The sequence below is a fragment of the Lutra lutra genome, chromosome 1, assembly GCF_902655055.1.
Source record: "Lutra lutra chromosome 1, mLutLut1.2, whole genome shotgun sequence".
In the NCBI taxonomy this organism is placed as follows: Eukaryota; Metazoa; Chordata; class Mammalia; order Carnivora; family Mustelidae; genus Lutra; species Lutra lutra.
In genome coordinates this window covers 203,831,936-203,851,119 of record NC_062278.1, presented here as the reverse complement: position 1 = coordinate 203,851,119, position 19,184 = coordinate 203,831,936, and the positions used below count along the sequence as shown (strand labels likewise).

The window sequence follows — 19,184 nt, the reverse complement described above, 5'->3', positions numbered from 1 at the left end:
ATCCCTGGAGAATCTGAGATATTTGGTTTGGGTCGAGGCCCGGGCGTCAAAATTTAAAAGCTCCTCAAGCGACTCCAGCGTTCAAGCAGGTTTAAAAACGCTGCACGAAGACAAAGGTGCAAAAGCACAGCGTGTGGAGAGGTCTCGGCCCTGGGGACAACAGGCTGTACCCGAGGTGGAGTGTGGGGCAGAGCTGAAGGGCCAAGGTCTCTAGATCCTGGGTTTCTAAAGCCAGACCTCTCCACGGCCTCTGGCTGGTTTGAAATTGGAGGTAAGAGGGTCTCCCCAAGAGCAGGCTTCCAGCCACATTCATGTCCCTTGGTGCACTGGCCTTGGGCTTCCCATTCTCTGGAACAACTAAGAGACAACTAAGCGACAATGCCCACGGCTTCACCCCCGAGAGGAGGCTGGAGGCCCCTGCACTGAGGTCACTCCTCACCTTATCAAGGCTGTGTCTCAGGGCACCTGGGTGGCTCAGTGGGTTAAGCCTCTGCCTTCGGCTCAGGTCGTGATCCCAGGGTCCTGGGATTGAGCCCCGCATCGGGCTCTCTGCTCAGAGGGGAGCCTGAGCTTCCCTGCCCCCTGCCTGCCTCTCTGCCTGCCTCTCTGCCTCTTTGTGATGTCTCTGTGTCAAGTAAATAAATAAAATCTTAAAAAAAAAAAAAAAAAAGGCTGCATCTCCTCCTTCACCCTCTCCTCTAAGCCACAGAGCAGAGATGCCAGGGACAATGCTGAGGATGGCTCAAGCTCTGCAGACACTGGCTTTTCTTTGTGGCCTTTATCAACCAGAACCAGGTACTTCTGTGAGCCCAGAAGTACCGGGCAGGGATGGTTTCACGTCCCTATTTCACAGAGGAGGATACTAAGGCCTGGGACAGGACTAGACCGAGTGCTCAATGAGGGCAGGCACAGGGCCTGTCCTCCCCCGTCCCCTCAGAACCGCCTGGCATGCAGTGGGCCGTGAGTGAACTGGAGGACTCGTGGAGGAAGAAATATAACCAGGAAGAAATGACCTTTCTGAGAGAGGGGCTGTGTGTCAAGGTCCCGGCAGGGAGTATAGCAGAGTCCTGGTTTGGGTCCATCTCTGCCTCCACTGTGCTGTAAGAACTCAGGCACCTCCCCTCCCCCACTCTTGGGACTCAGGACCCTTAGAAAGTGGGCCCTGGCTCAGAGGACCCTTCTCCCTGGGCAGTATAAGACACAAGACAGCTCTCCTCTAGGTGTCCAAAGCTGAGGCCCAGCGGGTTTCCTGGACTTGAGAGTGCTGGTTGCCTGTGCTGCAAGGCCCCTGACCTGGCCTGCTCCTGCCTGACTCTCAGCCCCATGAATCACCTTGTGCAGCTTGAAGAAACTCGCAACAAACATCTGATTGTCCCTGATTAGATGAGACCGTGAACTTCCGCCCTGTGTTGCTCAGATTCCTCTTTGCAAGCCCTGAATTAAAATTCCAGACCAGAGCAAGAGGCTTTAAATTGGATTACTGGATGGGGTCCAGGGAGAGAGGAACAATGCAGTGGGGGGTGAGGGGTCCAGCCCCCCACATCCCTGCCTCCATAAGCACTCAGGCTGCAAACAAATGTGGGAAAGGAGGAGAGAAGGGCCAGAACTTGATTAAAAGCAAATTTAAAACATAATTAAGACCAAAGCTCATCCTGAACAATTAGGACCAAGGCAGGGGAAGGATGGTTATCCTTTGTTTCCTCTGGGGATATGGACAGAACCATCTTGTGGGCCAAGAGCCAGGAGCACTGGAGGAGGGGGAAGCTCGTGGCCAGCAGGATGCTGGGCAGGTAAGGGCTGTGGGCTCTGTGCATACCTCAGGAATCCTGCGGGGAGTCAAAGGGCTGGCTTTGCATCAGAGTGACCTGGGTTCACATCCTGGCCTGATGCACGGCATGTCCAGATCCCAGTGTCCCTCCCCTCTGTGAAGTGAGCTTCCCTCACAGGGCTGCTGTGAGAGTGGCCTGTGTCAGATATACACATGGTGAGTACCCCATCAGTGAAGACCCTATTCCATCATTCGTCTGTTGAGAGTAATTTGCATTTGGCGCCAACGGTGGACCAGGCCATGGGCTAGGTTGCAGATGCGGCGGGGGGGCGGGGGGAGGAGAGAGCCATCTGCCCTGCCTCATGGGGTGGGGTACAGCATGTGGGGTATAGGTAGAGGGTTGGGATCAGAACCCAGGCCTTGAGTTCTCCCTCCCTGCCAGGCTGTCAGGGTTGATTGTCTAGGAGCTGGGGGAGGAGCTTGGGGCGGGACCCCAGTGCTGTAGTACCAGGAGAGGATGGGCAGGGGGCTGGGCCCTGGGCTCCACGAGTGGAGCATCTGTCCTAAAGCTGGGGTGGGCAGCAGGCCTGAAGGCCCAAAGGATGCCTTTTCCTGAATTTATCAGAAGATTTCAACTCACGTTCAGGACTGGGGGCCTGCACTTTGTAAACTGGAGCAAAGCAAGGAAGTAGTAGGCGAATGAGGAGTCTGGATGAATGGGACAGAGAGAGACAAAGAGAGGAGAGACGGGAGAGGACAGGCCCAGTCCTAGGAAAGCAAGTACTGAGTGGATGGGCAGCAAATGTTTCTTACAATCAGGGGAGACACTCTTGGACCCCCCCCCCCCGCCCCACTCCAAGGGACTGCTGTCCCAGCTAAAGGCTGGGCTTCACTTCCACCCCATGGCAGTTCCTTTCTCCAGTTGTACCCCCACCTGTGATCAGGAAATCCTGAACCCGAAAGTCAGACTGGGCTGGGCTGAGCCCAGCTCCAAGTTGTCTGGATCCACACTGGGTGGGAAGCCGTCAGGATCCACTTCCTCTGGGCCTCTGGTCCCAGAATGCCAACCTCTTGCTGTTCTATGATTGCAGGTCACACAGGATGGGCAGGCAGGGGACCTCAGGGGACAGCGGGGCCCAGCTCCCGGGGAAAGGGGTCCTAGTTCTCTCCTGGGGCCTGGATGTGGTAGGTGTTTGGGCTAGGTGATTGCCCTGATCTGACCCAGCCAGGCCCCTGGCCTGAGCCTGGTCATGGCTTGTGTGGACTTCCTCATCCTTTTTTGTAACTAGTTTTACTGAGATACAATTCACATACTATAAAATTTACCCACATAAAGTATATAATTCAGTGTTTTGGTTTTTTAGCACAGAGTTGTGCCACCATCACCACAATCTAATTTTAGAATATTTTCATCACCCCCAAAAGGAACCTTTTACCCATTAACAGACACTCCTTATCCCCCTCCCTTCCCGCCTCCCTTCCAGCCCTAGGCAACCACTAATGTACTTTCCATTTCCATGGATTTGCCTATTCTGGACATTTCACACAAATGGGATCACACAATAGGTGGTCTTTGTGGATAGCTTCTTTCACTTAGTGGAATGTTTTCAAGTTCATCCATGTCATGTGTATCACTACTCCTTTCCTTTTGATTGTACTCCTCCTTTTGGCACAGGCCGGGGCTGGGGCAGTGGTGCGGTGCGTCTGATGGTGGGGGCAGCTTGGGCACTCACTGCACAACCCTCCCAGGGCAACCTTGCAGCTCCAGAAGTCCTCCGACCCAGGGGTGGGTGGAAGCCAAGGCGGGGGTCTGCTGGCTTCATACAACTCGTTCACGCAGCCTAGAAGGGTTTGCCAACTCACGGAATGGCAGCACCCTCGAGCTGATAGGCACAACCTCTCCAAGATTAGACAGGGAGACTGGACTCAGAGGGAGGCAGAGAAACATTCAAGGTCATGGGCAGAGCAGGGGCTTCAACCCCTAGCATCACATGGCTCCAGCATTCGCTGTGGGCCATTCAGGGCCACTCCACACTCCCTCCCACCAGAGCTGCAGCCCACCCTCCCAGCTACCAGCAGGGAGGCATACTCAGAGCAGAGGAATCAGAGGACTCTAAGACTGCCTGGGCCCCATCTTCATGCCCACATAAGGCCCCCAATACCCCAGATCACCTTCATGGAGCCTCTTCCTGATAAAACCATCTGCTCCTGCCCTAGCTGCCCACATCCAGGCGGGCACTGCCCTGCCTGTGATGGCCCAGCCTGAATTCCAAGGGCCAAGAGGGCCATATGGTCACATTGGGCAAGGACATTGCCTGGGCCACGCAGGGCCCCTCCCCTTGGCCCACCCTCAACCCCACACCAGCACCTACCTTCAGCGCCTGCACCTTCCTGTCCAGCAGGCTCTCGATGTCTCCTGCCACCTTTTCCACCAGCTTCTGGGGTTCATTCTCCTGCACCTCAAACAGATTCCGGTTGTCCTTGTAGATCTAGAAGGAAGCAGGAGTCAGGGGTGAGGCTAGGGCAGTCCCCCATTCCCATGCCACAGTACCCTGCATATCCTCTCTGCCCAGTACGGTCCAGCCCTTGGCCCCGCTCCAACTCTGGCCCTGGCCACTTAGAGAGCATGGATGTCTGCGGGCTGGGTCCAGTGCCCTCCTGAACTTGAAGGAAGGCTCCTGTCGCAGATTCCACAGCTAGCCCTGATTGTGGTTGGTTGGACAGGGTTGTCACTGCCTTCTCTGGACTTGGGATTCCTCCCCCAGGAGGCAGGAGCAACACCCCTCTGGCGAGTTCGGAGCTGAGAGCAGCAGAGGCGGAAGGATGGGCTGGAGAGGAGGCAGGGTGTGTGCGTGGGGGGAGAAGGAACCAATAAGCACACATTGCATACCACATGCCTGCTGACACGAAGACACTGCCACACTCACTATACACACCTACACACCCACACATGCGTCAGAAACACCTAGCCACTGCTCCCCAAGGACTCAGGCATCCATACCGTTTTTTGCTGGTGCTGCCCCCGGGCACTTACAGAATTGTAGTGGAACCCTGGGCACCCCCAGGGGTTCCTCTGTTATTCAGGGCACAGAATATGGGGGCGGAGACAAGGGGGAAAAGGCCTGTGGAGAAAACAAATCGGCCCCTCTCTCCTCCTTGGGGACTGGGTCTGTGCACACGTGCACGTTGGGGTGTAAAGCTGACAGTTTGCTTCTGCATGTGTGAGTGTGTGTGTTATGGCTCAATACACACCCATCTGCGTGCCCCGGGCCTGGGTGTTGGGGGTGGGGTGGGGTAGGGCCTCTAGATGCTGCCTAGGGCTTCTGCGGGAGTCGAGGAAGTGAATTCAGTGGGCCTCTTTGTTCCAGGCTCGGGTCTTGGGTGTGTGCACGTGTGTGAGTGTGCGCATTGTATACCCCTGCCCATGTCCGTCCAGATGACCCCAGGAGGTCTGTTCCCCAAGCTGACTCCTTCACTGAGGTCACATGCCACCACCGAATGGCCGCCACTGGGCTGTGCCATCGGGCTGTGTACGGAGGGACGCAGAGAGACAGAGAGAAGAGGTGATGAGGAGGAGGTAAGGAGGTGGGAGAGGCAGCTGATGAGAGACAGACAGGCAGGCGAGATAAGGTCGGGAGAGTGACAGCAAGACGTGGAGGAGATAAGGCCTCCAGCAGCAGATGGGTGGGGGAGGTGGGGGACGAGGCGTGCCCAAGCCCAGCCCTGCCACCCAGCCAGTGCCCAGCAGTCCAAGGGTTAAAGTACCACACAAAGCCGGCTCAGGCAGTCTCCTCCTCCTGCCACCCCCCATCCCTCCCAGCTTCTCTTTTCTTTTTGTCCTTCTCTTAGAACAAAATAATTTGTGGTGAATTCGCTCCTTCCCACAGAGCAGTGGCGATTAGAGGGCGAGGCGTGAGGCCTGGACTCAGAGCAGGGAAGATGGGGACCCCACGTGGGCACCAGGGCCAGGCTGCTCCCTGGGCTCCCTGGGTCATGCCTCAAGGCAGAAGCCCCCAGATGGGAGGCAGTGATGGAGACAGAGGTCAAGGAGGGGCCTGAGCCCGGGGTGGGGGGGCTGGGGGGGTGTCACTGAGAAATGTGGGGAGGAGGCTGGAGACCAATGCCCTCTGCGGGGGGAAACAGACTCAGAAACGAAAGGACAGGTCAAGGCCATTTGACCCCAAGTAGCAAAGCCAGGTCCTTCATCCTCCCAAACTTCTCCTTCCCACGTTTTAGGGCTTTAAAGATTGACTGATTGACTGACTGATTTATAGAGCATGAGTGGGAGGGACAGAGGGAAAAAGAATGTCAAGATGATGCCACACACTGAGTGCAGAGCCCTGCACGGGGCTTGATCTCATGACCCTGAGATCAGGGCCTGAGATCACAACCCGAGCCAAAACCAAGAGTCGATCGCTTAACCGACTGAGCCCCCTCAGATATCAGGACTTTAAAAATATACCCTTTCCCAAGCACGGGGGACAGGGGACGTGTGGAGGCCCTGTCTCAGCCACACTGGTGGAAGCCTCGGCCGAGTGCTCCCTTAGCCCACTTGCACCAGCAGAGGGCGCAGCTGCCTGGCTTCTCAGGGCAAGGGATGAAGTTCCCACACTTGACTCCCCTGTCAAGGTCATTCCCACGTGTCCCAAACAGGGCTGTCCATAGCAGTGGCAGCCCCTGATCAGAGCAGCCTTCTGACAGCTCTCCTCTGGGGGCCCAGGAGTTCCTCCCCACTGGGTCCAGGGTGCCCCTGCAAATTGGCATGGTGCCTAGGCCAGGGCTCAGGGGCCCCAGAGGGAGTGGGTCTCCAGGTATCAGGATCATACCCCAGGGCTCTGAAAGGCAGCATCAGGGCTTGAAAGCAGGCACCCTGCCAAGAGTCACCTCATCTCTGAAGCTCAGTGTCTGATTTATTAAATGAGAGACCAGCAGTCCCTGCTTTGCAGGCTGATGGAGGACTGCAAGGATCCTATGTTATTGTCACTACTGCTATTGTTGGAGATCACCAGAATTCTGCAGAAGGAATCGTGTTCCTCCCTGCCTCTACTCGCCCTGCTGGATCTGCACACTAAGGAACTGAACCCATTGGCGCCCACTCCTGGGCAGACAACTTCTGTCTCCTGGGGTTGGCCCACCTCCAGCCTCACCCTCCTCCCAGGCCTCCCTGGGCAGCCCCTCTCCAGCCACCCTGTCCTTGTCTCCAACACCTCAGCCTGAGCCCTGGAAGTGACAACAGAGGGGCCCAGACACAGGGATGCCACTGATAACAGTATAGCCAAGGCCAGCTCTCTTCCAACTTTCCCCAAGTTCGGGGCCTGTGTGTAACAGACCCTTGGAAAAATGCATATGCCCAATTCCATGTTCAAGAGCAGAGCTCTGGGACCAGCTAGACCTGGTCTGACCCTTGTATGCCTGCTTGCAGCTATGCTACCTCTTGGAGCCTGGGGCTCTATCTGCCACACTTTTTCCCTGTCCCAGGGGCCCTCTAGGATCGCCCTCTTTTTGGCCCTGGTGCCAGCATTTGAGGCCTCTCCCGCCATTGACCTGGCATGCCCCTGAAGGCTTCTGGGTCCCCAGCCCATCCTGACGCCCACTACCACACTTTTGCTCATGCTGTCCATGCTTCCCTTCCATCCTTCCCTGCCTTTCTAAATCCTTCCTAGAGCAAAGGTGGTAAAATGGGCTAGGAGGCGTTTCTGGGGAGATGAGGGCTAAATCCTAGAGCTGCAGGAGCCAGTCAAGCTACCAGCCAACCCTGTCCCCCAATCCCTTCGATTTGCCTTTGAGACGAAACAGCCCTCGTTCTTTCTACCCCAACTGCCTCACCCCTCGTAACATTCCCCTGGACTTGTTCCAATTGCCCCTGTCCCCTGGGGTGGGCCATGAGCTGAGCCCCATGTCCCAATGAGACCCAAGGGATCGAGCTCAGCAGATGGTCCAGCGCTGGGAGATAGGTCATTTCTCCACTGATGCTCTCTGAGGAGGTGCTTTCTCCCTGGAGGCCCCACAGGAAGCCCGGGAGAACCCAGGGCAGACAGCATAGCCAGGGCTGATGCCCCTAGACCCCAGACTCCAGCCCTGGTCCCTGGCCCCAGCTCGGATGTGACAGACAGGCCGGCGTGCACCGGGAACGGGGCCTCGGCCACCACAGCAGGACTGCATGCCCGCTGGTGTCCTTGGCCCAGCGAGCTAACTGGAAAAACCCAACAGCTCTCACAGCAGCACGGCTTCCAGGGCCCCAACCTCCGCAGAAGCAGCTGGCCTACAGGTTGCGGTTTGATACCAGCCGTGATGGGGGAGGGGCGGCAGGGGCTCTATCCCACAGACACGGTGAGTAGTAGTGGGCCAGGGCAGCGGACGAGCAGACAAGCTGGCTGGAGCCAGGTGAGCATGTAGAACAGGGAGAATGGGGGTAGTTGAGACCCTAAGGGACAATAATTCAGGAGGCAGCTTGCAGCCCCTTGTTCCTAGGGGTCCCTGGCTCCTCTCCCTTGTGCCAGATACCAATGGCCTCCTCCCCTTGAGGGCACCTCCCCCCATCAGTTATGGAGACCTGTCTCCCATCCCTCCCCTCATCATCACCTCCCTCCCGCCCCCCCAGTACCCCCCTCCCCCCAACCCCTGGTGCTGGCCTCAACCCCAGCCTTCTCTCAGCTCTACTGATTCTTTAGTCAAGCAGTATTTCTGGCCAGCCTTTTGGCCTAGGGATGTCCAGGGCTTGTGGAGGCCCCAGAACCTCTGTCCAGCCCCCTGCATCCCTGGGTAGTTGTACATAAAGAGAGGAGGTGAACCCAGAGGGCACGTGGAAGAACGGTGACCTTGGATGGGCAGCACAGGGATCCACACGGGGGCAGATGGAGCCAGCCTCGTCCCCACAGCTCCCAAGTGTCCTGACTAGGAGTGGGGTTGAGTTCTGAGGTACCTGGGAACAGAGACAGCCACCACAGGAGACAACGGGCCCCCGAAAGCTGGCGGTGGCGGGGCCTAACCCTGAGCCAGAACCCAACCTGCCCAGGGAGAGAAGTAAGGTGTGCAGAAAGGGGAGGAAAAGGAAGGCGAGGAGAAGCGGAGCAGGGCAAAGTCGGAAGAGGGAGGATGGTGTGTTGGCTCTGGCCACCCTGGGGCAGATGTTTTCATACTTGACCTCACTGATCCTGGACAACCTGAAGAGGGACTCTTCTGATCATGCCCATTTAGTGGACAGGCCACTGAAGGCCAGAGAGCTTAAGTTCTACAGGAGAGCTCAGATTCGAATTGGATCTGTCTGCCCCAAAGCCCTTGCTTCGGGTCCCATTCTGTACAGTCTGGTTTTCCGCACTTAGTCCCATACTTGAAGGTGAAGGGAGCACAGGGCATCAGCAGGGGCCCTGGGGGGCAGGTCAGGGTCACACGGAAGACCTGAGGACTATGGGAGGCAGGAGATCCATTCTGGAGGGGCAGAGGGGCGGACCAGCAAAATCAGCCTGATCAACTAACCAACCACCCAACCCTAGGAGCAAAAACAGGCGCGCGTGAGCCTCCTCTCTGCAGTGAAGGTGAACGGGCCCTAATCTCTGGAAAATTAAATCAGAAAGAAAATGGAACGAGAAAGATTTGACACAGCCTGGGCCCTGCTTCTGGCTGTCTCCTCAAACGCTCAGGCTGAGCTCGGTGTTCAGCTAGCTGACTGCCCCAGCACCCTTGCCCCCTCCCACCACCCAGGTTCCTGGGCAGGGCACAGGCAGGATTACTCCTTCCCCTGGCTTTGTGGGGGAAATCGAGGGTATTGACATAGCTGCTAATCACCCCTGAAGACCATAGGATCGAGGGAGTAGCCAGGCGCCCTGTGGTCCTCTCCCCCTGAGAGCACTCGGGATAGATGCAGGACAGGCTGTGGCTCCTGGGCTTTTCCTGAGCTCCACAGCCCAGCTCCTGATGGACAAGGGGAACTGTCCCCCGGGTGCAAAAACCCTGACCCAGCTGCTCTGGCGACATGCCAGGCCCTGGTCTCTGTGTGTGACCGACAGCTCTCTGGGGGGCCGGGGAGCAGCCCCCTCCGTCACCCTAGAGCACAGCAAGGGCCCCTCACAGGACATGGTCAGTGTACCGGCAGGGGTCGTGGGCCACATGCTGACATGTCCCTCAGCTGCTGACATTCCCCAACTGTCACGGCAGCCCTCATGTGGCCATGCCACCCTGCCACTGTCCCGCAGTGGGGGGGGCTCCCCAATTAGCCATCTATGGTGTCACGTCACAAGCAGGGTCAGGACATTGCGGTGCTGGCTGCCACATGATTAACATTCATATTGAACAGGTATTTCCTGGAATGAACCCCCGTTTACGGGAAGTCACAGACACCACCCAGGCCATGCCAACGCGGCCCTGAGTAGGCTCCAGTGGAGAACACGAAGGCGGTGTGGGGGCAGGGAGGAGGGCTCCTGGCCTGGCTTCCAGGAGCAGGTCAGGATGTGGCCCCCCAGATCGGTGGCCCATTAATTGCTCCACTTCCTCCCCAGCCCTGGCCCCACATCCTCACATTTCCGCACGCCACATTCATGCCACAGGCTCTGTGGCCCTCTTAAGCCTGGGGAAGCAGAAATGGACCAGATCTTGTCCCAGCCCTCCCGGGACTCGCCCAGTCATCTAACAGCAGAGGGGTAGTGGCAGGGAGAGGCAGGCAGGAGACACCGGGGATGGGGCTGACCTGCCTGTGATGGGGGCGTCTGGGAAAAGATTGGGAAGGCCTTACAGGGGAGAGGCTGAAAGGCTGGGTGGGAGTCTGCTGGACTTGGGGCTGGTGGGGGGATAAGGGGAGTGGGCAGGAGGAGTGGCAGGTGTAAAGGCTGGGAGGAGGAGAAGTCAGTGGGCCCCTTAGCAGGAGGAGTACAGGGGTGTGTGGAGGGCAAAAGGGAGTCTGGCAGTCGGATTCTGAGCAGAAAGGGAGGTAGCCGCCCAGGAGGCTCAGGGGAGGGAGAGTGTGGCCTAGACCATCAGGTTAGAAGGTTCTGGTGGCTCAGTGGCCCCTCAGCCCCCCAGAGGCAGCTGCTAGAAGCTCTCACCGGCAGATTTCCCTTAGAAAAACTCACAGGGGCACAGAGCCCCACCGCCACCCCCAGCAACGCCTCCCTGTTTTTAAAAGTTAAAGTTTAGTTGACTGTCATCCATTACCGCAATTAGTACATTATGTCTAATTATGCAATTAGTGTAAAAAGTGCACTTGCTGCTGAGAATGGGAAATTACGCTGCCTCGTTACGTTGTAAAATCCATGTCATAAAAAGGCTCAGTCTCTTGTTTTTCAAAAGACACAAAACCCAACACAAAACAATAAACCCAATCCTCCCAGTTGAGCTAGAGCCAGTCTGTGAGGCCCTCCCTGCACTTGCCCCCCACACAGACCCCCACCTCTGTAAGGTCTACTGCTCGCCACAGGGCAAGGCCTGAGCCTCCAAGATAGAACGTGTGCAGGGCCCATTCCTGGGTGTGGCCCATCTTCAGCCTCTGAAACAGATGTGAATTTCTAAGCTGACTTTAAAACCACAGTAATCCTGATTATCCATCCATTATTCCAGACTTGACTTGGAGCAAGGCCTCTGCATGTTAGGGCCTGTGTATTTCAGGTGAGAGCAGTCCTGGGGGCGGGGGGGGGGGGGGCATGGCTCCACCCAGCTCCAAGCACAAATCCTTTCTCCAATGTTCCTGAGGGCCCAGGTCTGAGGTTCCTGATGGCACCCGTGATGATGGGGCATTTTCCAGCTTAGGGAAAACTGGAGGAACTTTCCCACACTCGGACTCCCAAGCCGTGGGAACATTGCCTGGATAGAGAGGGAGCTCCCCGTCACAGGAAGCATGCAAGCGCAGCCGTCAAGGGTGCTGAGCAGGAATTCACTCATGGTCATGTGCAGCTGCTGGTCTCTAGGCTGCTGTCATTAGACAGCAGTTTTCCCACGCCTGTGCACCTATGTGAAGCTTGTAGTCTGTGACTTTCTTCCCTAGGTTCTGGCTCCTTTGGTGGCCAAGCAAGTTGTCTGGGGTGGGTGGGAAGTGAGAAAGGAATCTGATAGGGTAGGGGCTTGTCTCGCTATCACAGAGATGACAGTGCCAGAAGGTCAAGTCCATGGGGCTGGGAGGGCATACTCCAGTGTCCCTGACTGCCTGTGTCAGCACTGGGCACCTGTGTATCTCAAAAGGGTGATGCAAGGCCATGGCAACTCCCTTCCAGTCAAGAATCTGCCCCGACCTCACAGAGGTGATGCACGATCCTCCCACGGCTGCCGCCGCCCAGCTCAGACAAGGTGCTCCCAGAGCCGAGAAGCGGAAACCTGGAGCCCCAGCATCCTAGGGCCCACGGGGCACCAGGGCCCCTGCAACCCCACCCGCCTGCACTGGGCAACCATCAGTTCTGGGTGTGCCCAGGTGTCTGGGTGCTGTCCACACCCCAGTGGAAAGCAGCCGGGTTGTGGTGATGGAGGGTGCCTGGACCTTCCTAGAGGGACACCTGTTGCCCAAACACAAGGCGTGGGTCGCTGACAGTTCTGGCCCCCAGGCCTTTGTGTACTCACGTGCTCCTGCAGAGTAGGGGAGCATGTCATGGCCCAGCCGCGTGGACACCAGAGGAGAATCTTAGGGCCCCTGTCCCCCAGACTTGGTCCCAGAGAGCCTCAGGAGCAGGGGACGGGAGCCCGAGGTGAATGCAACTGCAGGCAGATCCAGAGCCCCTGCTGGCTGCCAGCCCTGAGCCGGGAGCCACCGGCTGTTGAGGCAGCTGGGAGGGAAGCTGTGCCCAGCACACCAGCCGGCACGGGGGAGTGTGAGTAAACACACCCGCGCTTCCCAACTCGTGTGGCTGGTGTGGGCGCCTGTGTTTATGGGAAACAGGTTGTTTGTGCCAGCGTCTGGGCCCCCTTGCCACCCACCCTGGCTCGGCTCTCTCCCTGTCTCCCCGCAGGGTGGGCCCCACCTTCCTTCCCCCAGGACGCCTCAGCCTCTCAGCTACGGAGAGACAGTGCGGGGTGACAGGCCCTCCCCTCCAGGTGGTGAGCCAGGGCTCAGTGCTTCACCAGTTGAGTTGGAACGCTCCTCAAAAGCAGGTATGGTGATCGTCCCCATTTTACAACTGAAGAAACCAAGGCTCTGTCGGCTGGAGAAACGGGCTGGAGACTAGGCTGGGGGTGGAGGAGTCCATGACACTGGGCCTCTCAGCTCCAGTCAGCAGATCCTGGTCATAGGGTCCCAGAAGCCCCCACCCACACCCCTGCCCACAAGCCTGGTCACCACCTTGAAGAGCCCTGGCCCAGCATGGCCTTAGATGTGGACCCTGCCCTCAGAGCTGGGGGCACAGCTCCTTTCTTCCACACACGGCCTGGTCACTTGGTCTGCCATTTGGCTTCTTCAGTCCCTTTACCCCTGCGCCTGTCTGGGCCCTGTGAGGCCCTACCTTCTGCCTCTCGGGGGCGAGAGTCCTGGCAGGCCAGGGTGCAGGGCTCTGGGAGTCGGAGGGCAGGGGCGCCAGCAGACCCTTGGTGGCCCAGGGAAGACTCCTGATCATTTCATGGCTCTAGCTGTTATGGAGATCTTATCTAAGTGACTGTCCCTCAGTCCAGAGTGATAGAAACTTACCCCCATAAACACCCTCATGAGATGGGTTTGAGGCTGGCCCTAAGGCACAGAGCAAAGGACAAAGCCCACTTCCTCTGCCCACATCACCTCCATTCCACCCTCTCAGCAGGGCCTGGGAAGGGGGGCGCGGGCCCACCTGATTTTTCTTTATCCGTCCCCCTCCCCGACCTAAGACAAGGGCACCAGGAGGTGCTCAGCAGCTGGGCGGCTTCTTATCTCACAGACAAGGAAACCGAAGTGGCAAAGAGTCAGAATCTGTCCCAAGGGGAGCCCTTCCCATCCCCGGAGCCCCCTCCACTTGCAGCAGAGAATGGCTAAAAAGCTGTGGCCTGAATCCTGGCCCTGCTCTTTACCAGGTGTGTGGCTTGGCATGAGCCTTCGCCCTCGGGATCCACACAGCCTTGAGCTGCCTCAGCCAGGCCTTGGGGGTGTTCCCTCAACGATGAAAGGTCAAATGCAAGGTGCTGCTGGCTTCTCATGGGGCCTCCTTCCAGGGCTGCTCCCAAGGCCCTCACAGATTTCCCTGCCCCACGCTCTCCTACAGGGCCAGACTTTCCAGGCCTTGCAGGCTGGAAGTCTGCCCTTTGCTCCTGAGACTGGCTGCTGAAGGCGTCGCCAAATAATGACAGCACCAATCACAAGGAGAGGCCCTCAGGCCAGCTGCTTTTGTGAAAACATGAGAGTCAGGTATAGGGAGAAAGACGGAGATAGAACTAAGGCTGGGAGGTAGCTGTGGCCTCCTGTGGTATCAGGGGACCGTTTGGGGGCACCTGGGTGGCTCAGTGGGTTAAAGCCTCTGCCTTCAGCTCAGGTCATGATCCCAGGGTCCTGGGATCGAACCCCGCATCGGCTCTCTGCTCAGCAGGGAGCCTGCTTCCTTTCCTCTCTCTCTGCCTGCCTCTCTGCCTGCTTGTGATCTCTGTCAAATAAATAAAATCTTTAAAAAAAAAAGGGGGGGGGACCGTTTGGGGGCAAGGTCACCGCAGGGTCCTGCCCCATCCCTGTGCACACACTGTAGCTCCAGGTACACACGCCAGACCTCGCAGACGAGCTCACACACACACCGACCTCACCACATTCGGGCCCAGTGCCCCAGAAGCTGCTTGGGATCTTGCCAGGCCTCACACTTAGGCTCATAGAGAAAGCACCACAGCCTGGATGGACCCACTGGCTGTCACGGGGTGTCACCTGGGTGAAGCTCTGTGGGTTTCCATCCGTACCTCAAAAGGTGGTCTGCAGCCATCTGATACGTTCTAAGCAGTGAAGCTTCCCTGGCCCCAGATGGTTGGGGCTACCTGAAGGTCGTGGTCCTAAATCCCGCTGATGGACATGGCCTTGGGGAGATTCCTAACAGCAAGGGTGCTGGGCCTGTGGCGACAAGGACATGGCTGACAGAGAGTGGCTTCTAGATCTGGTCCCTAGGAGGGTCACAGTGCTCAAGTGTCGGGTGCTACTGACAAGGCAGAGGGGGCCAGAGCCGAGCGGGACCCTGCCCGCTGTGAGTGTACAAGTGAGGGTACGAGGAAGCACAGCCGTGCCGGGCTATCTTACCCACATCCTGCATCAGCGACTCCCAACCCCAACTCTGTCCTTCCCCTTGTTTTTCTTTTATTTTTCTCCTACTTCCAATTTATAGGCTCTTCTCGAATTTTATGTATCTCTGTAAGTGCCCTAAAATCTTCTGTTGTGTATGTCAGAAGCATACAAAACAAACGGTATTTGGACAATGGAGGCCCTGCACACGCTGGAGCCACACCAAGGACAGGCATATACTGGGGACGCGTGTGCACCAAGGACACGCACAAGCTGGGGACACACACCAGAGGGGACCCCTTCTCTCCCATCATTTGGACAGGGAAATTGCAGATTTTCGCTACACGAGGGTTTCCCAGCACGAGGGGGCTGGTGATCTCCACATCCCTCTGAGCTGGGAGCTCCTGAGCCAGCCTGGCCCCTTTCTGCCCCTCCCCGCATTGCACTGTGGGTTGGGAGGGCCCAGCTCCAGGCGCTCTCTCCCTGAGTGTGAGCACCCAGCGGCCACCAGGCCCAGCGCCTGTCTTCACTGAGTCCGCATGCAGTGTTTACCGTGCAAACAAACTGTGCAAACGGGACCGGGTGCCCGGCTACACTGGCGAGCACCACGAGGGCCCTTGATCTGAATAGCCATGAACTTGGAAGTGCGAGTGCTGTGCTCGGGGGAGGCAGATGCTGTGTCTGGACTCCCACTCCAGGTGAGCCACCTCCTCGGTACCCAGCTTTGGGGGCTACTTGATGGGTTGAGGACCGCCATCATTTTATGGGGGCAGAAAACGCTGCCCACACCAGTGGGGTCTGTGCGGGCATCCATACTGGCCATCCATTGTGTCGAACCCTCACAAGCCCTAGTTGTTGTCCCCATTACACAGACAAGGCCACTGAGGCACAGAGTAATTGATGGAGCTGGGATTCAATGACTGCTACACAAACTAAGCACAGACTGGGGCAGCTTCCAGACCCCTGCCCCCTCCTCCCCGCAGCTGGTCTCCACTCCATGGGAAGCTGTGACCCTCCGCAGCCCCCACCCTGCCTCCCAGGCCTCCTCCTCCAGGAAGCCTTTCTGAATGCCCCTTTAGCTATGTCCCTGGGGCCTCTTGCCCGGGGGCTACAGACATCAGTGGGGGTCAGCTAACCCAGGTGTTTGCAAACCTTGCCCTGTTCTAAATGTTCCGGGAGAGCTCATCATTCAGAGGCACCTGGGTGAACCCTCACAGGAAATGCAGCCAGCCCCTTCAGGACAACAAGCCCCTAATTCATCTGCCCAGGATCATCACTCAGATTGAGGCCTGGTGCCCAGTGAATCCTCAGTGGGCCCACTGGGACCCAAAGAATGCATCAGGCCCTGAGGCCTAGCTGTCATTTGTCCAGCCGGTCTGCCCGGTGGGATTGTGGGGAGGACAAGGAAGATCCCCACTGGACCCAGGCGTGGGCATGCCCCAGAGAGGTTTGTCTACCTGCAGGAAACCATCCCGGCCTCGCCAATCTGGAAGTCTAGCACCTCAGGATCCAGGTGGGTAAACGGAGTCCAAAAGGGAGGGGTCAGCAGCAGGGCAGGGCCAGGAAGACCCAGGCTCCAGCCGCTGGCACCTCCTTCTGTGCTAGGGAGGGTGGGGAAGACTTTCCAGAAGAGGAGTGGAAATGGATAGGCAAGAAAGAGCGTCCCCCTGGCCGGGGATGGCAGACAAAGGCAGAGCTGAATGAGTAGCTAGGCATAAGGCCTGTGAAGAAAGCTGCTGGGCAGGGGTGTCTAGTGACAGGACAGAGGCAGCTTTGTCCTCCACCCCTCCTTGGAGCCTCGGGTGGGAACTCTCTGACAACTGTGGGGTCATCTGGCAGACTGGGAGTGGGAGGCCTGGGCTTCTGTCCCCTCTGCCCTCTCTCCCCCACATTCCCCAGGCCTAGATGCCTGCCAGGTCTCAGCGGCTCTGGGCTCCCGTGTCCTCTGCTCAGCGACCTCCAGCAGGAGGGAGGGACGCCTGAGCTTCTAGCTCTGTCAAGGGCTCCCTGAGCAAGGAGGCGACGAGGGCAATGATACCAGCAGGACGAGAGCGGAACAAATTGCCCCAATTATGTAAGGTGGCCCTATTTCCTCCTTAGCAGGGAGAGGAGACTGGGGAAGCAATGCTCTTCATAACCCCTCCCCCACCCACGCCACTGGCCCTGCTGGGAGACCCCTCACAGAGGCCCACTAACAGGTTCCCCCTCCCCCAAGCAAGGTCTGTAGGCCCAGGTCACCAGAGGTGCTGGGGAAGGATCTTGGGGAAGGACTCCACAGCCCCTTTCCTGGGGCATGCAGGACGGAATGGGGGCAAGAGGCTCGGGTCTGTCCTGTTCAGTATCTCTGAGTGTACCCTAACCCCTCTGCTTTTCTTGCCTGTACACTGGGGTAGGTAGCCCATGCCCCAGGCTTCACTCCTCTGGCCCCCATGGAGCCCTAGAGAAATCTGAGCTTTTCCAGAATCCAACTACAGTCCCTACCCTGCCATACCTCCACCGGGATGTGCTCAGGTCTAAGCCAGAAGCCCGTTCCTCCAGGCTCCAGAACCAGGCTAAGATGCCAGATAGCCACGTTCACAGCAGGGCCTCCAGAATGCCCTTGCCCTGTCCACTCCGTCCCCCAGGGCCTGGACACCTCCATCTTGGGAGAGTACCCTGGGGAGCCCTGCAGAGGCCCCAGGCCAAGGCCCTAAGGTAGTGCCCTGCTTCTCAGCCCCACCTTGGCACAGGTAGTCTCTGCACGGGACCCTCTTTCAGCCAGGAACTGGGTGTGCTCTGCCCGGGAAGGCTGTCCAGCCAAGGTGGCTGGGAAAGCCCTCCTACACAGCCCCATGCTTTGCTGGGCTGCCAACGTGCCACGAGGCCCCGGCTCTCAGGCTCTTTGAGTTTACCGTGCTAGCCGGTTAGGGCTGCTGAACTGTAATTTATCTCCTACCATAAATGCAGGCGATGCAGGAGCCTGTATATGTGCCTGAGTGTGCGTCTGTGCACGTATGCTGGGAGGCATTGTGTGTTCGTGTACAGCAGAGGATGGGTACACCAAAGTGGGGTGGTATTCCTTGGAGTGTGCAATGCACGCCTAAGCACATGTTCCAGGGTGTGTGTGGGTTCCTGGGTACGTGTGTGTCAGGAGCATGTATCCCAGCGTGCACTCCTCCAGGCTCACTACGAATGAGGCAGGTGCATCCTTCTGAGGGCGGCCCAGAGTCCCCCGTCACTCTGCTCAAGCATAGCACACAGTAGGCCTTGGGGAACATCTGTGTGCACACTGTGCATATGATGGACCCGGGGAGTCCTTGAGCAGTCCTTCGTCTCCCTGCCTGTCATCTCAGAGGGACTAGAGCCCAGCCCCGGTTACATATGCACACTGGGCTGGTGCCTCCTTCCAGCCACTGATCCCACAGACATGGAAGCCCCCCCTGCACGGCCCGCCAGAGGCTGCAGCAGACAGAGCCCCAGGGCGCAAATTCCTTCCCCTGCGAGACAGGAACCGCAGGACGAGGTGATCCTTCCTGCCCACCCCCACTCCTGGACAAGAGGATCTAGAAACACAAGGAAAACAATTGATCTCCTTGCTGATAGTGGGTAAGAAAAAATTACCTTTCTCTAAACGCTAAAAATAAAGCCCAGTTTCCTAAAAGCAGGGCTCTTCCCAGACTGTGGCTTTAGTGAGGTTTCGTTGTTAATTCCAAATGTGGATTTGCTGGAGAAGCCGGGTGCTAACCCTTGGCTGCCTCACTGAGGGGCTCAGCCATGGGACAAGATGGTGCCCCGCCCCCGACGAAGGAGCTAAGCCGGATCTCGCCATGTAGTGAGCCCAGATGTTGCTATCCCAGGCAGGCGGGAAGAGGGCAGCAGAAACGGGGTCCATATGCTGCCTGTGCCCGGCTAATGGGCTGACAAATTAGGAGGTTTCCCCTCTAGGAGGTGATGAATGAGCAGCCGCCCAGGAGAGCTGGGGGATGGGCCACCTCACCCACAGTACTCCTTGGGCTCAGCCCTGACTTGGCATCTAGGGGGTACCCAGGCCAGGACCAAGACTCTTGAGGGGTGAGGGGTGAGGCTTGGTGGCTGAGGAAGGGGGGGTGACTGTGGGTATGAGTGGGGGAAGGTAGAAAGAGCATAAGAAGGTAACCCCAGCCTTGAAGAATGTCCCCAAATGGGCCCACACCAGGGAGGCCCGAATTCCCCAGGCTGCTGTCATGCCCGTGAAGGGCACCACTGAAGGGGGTTAAAGTGCTGCTAACCCTTTTCAGCCTCCTCTTTGAGACCTTCGTCACCGCATAC

The 19,184-nt window shown here is 57.8% G+C and overlaps 1 protein-coding gene across 8 annotated transcripts in view; it reads right to left on the bottom strand.

The window, feature by feature from the left end:
- CACNA2D2 (calcium voltage-gated channel auxiliary subunit alpha2delta 2) overlaps positions 1–19,184 on the bottom strand; it is a 138,058-nt gene that overhangs the window by 64,558 nt on the left and 54,316 nt on the right. For all 8 annotated transcript variants that reach the window (XM_047693305.1, XM_047693321.1, XM_047693312.1 and 5 more), the window contains exon 3: positions 4,141–4,257. In XM_047693305.1, the coding sequence (XP_047549261.1) occupies positions 4,141–4,257 (117 nt within the window). The remainder of the gene's footprint in view (positions 1–4,140; positions 4,258–19,184) is intronic.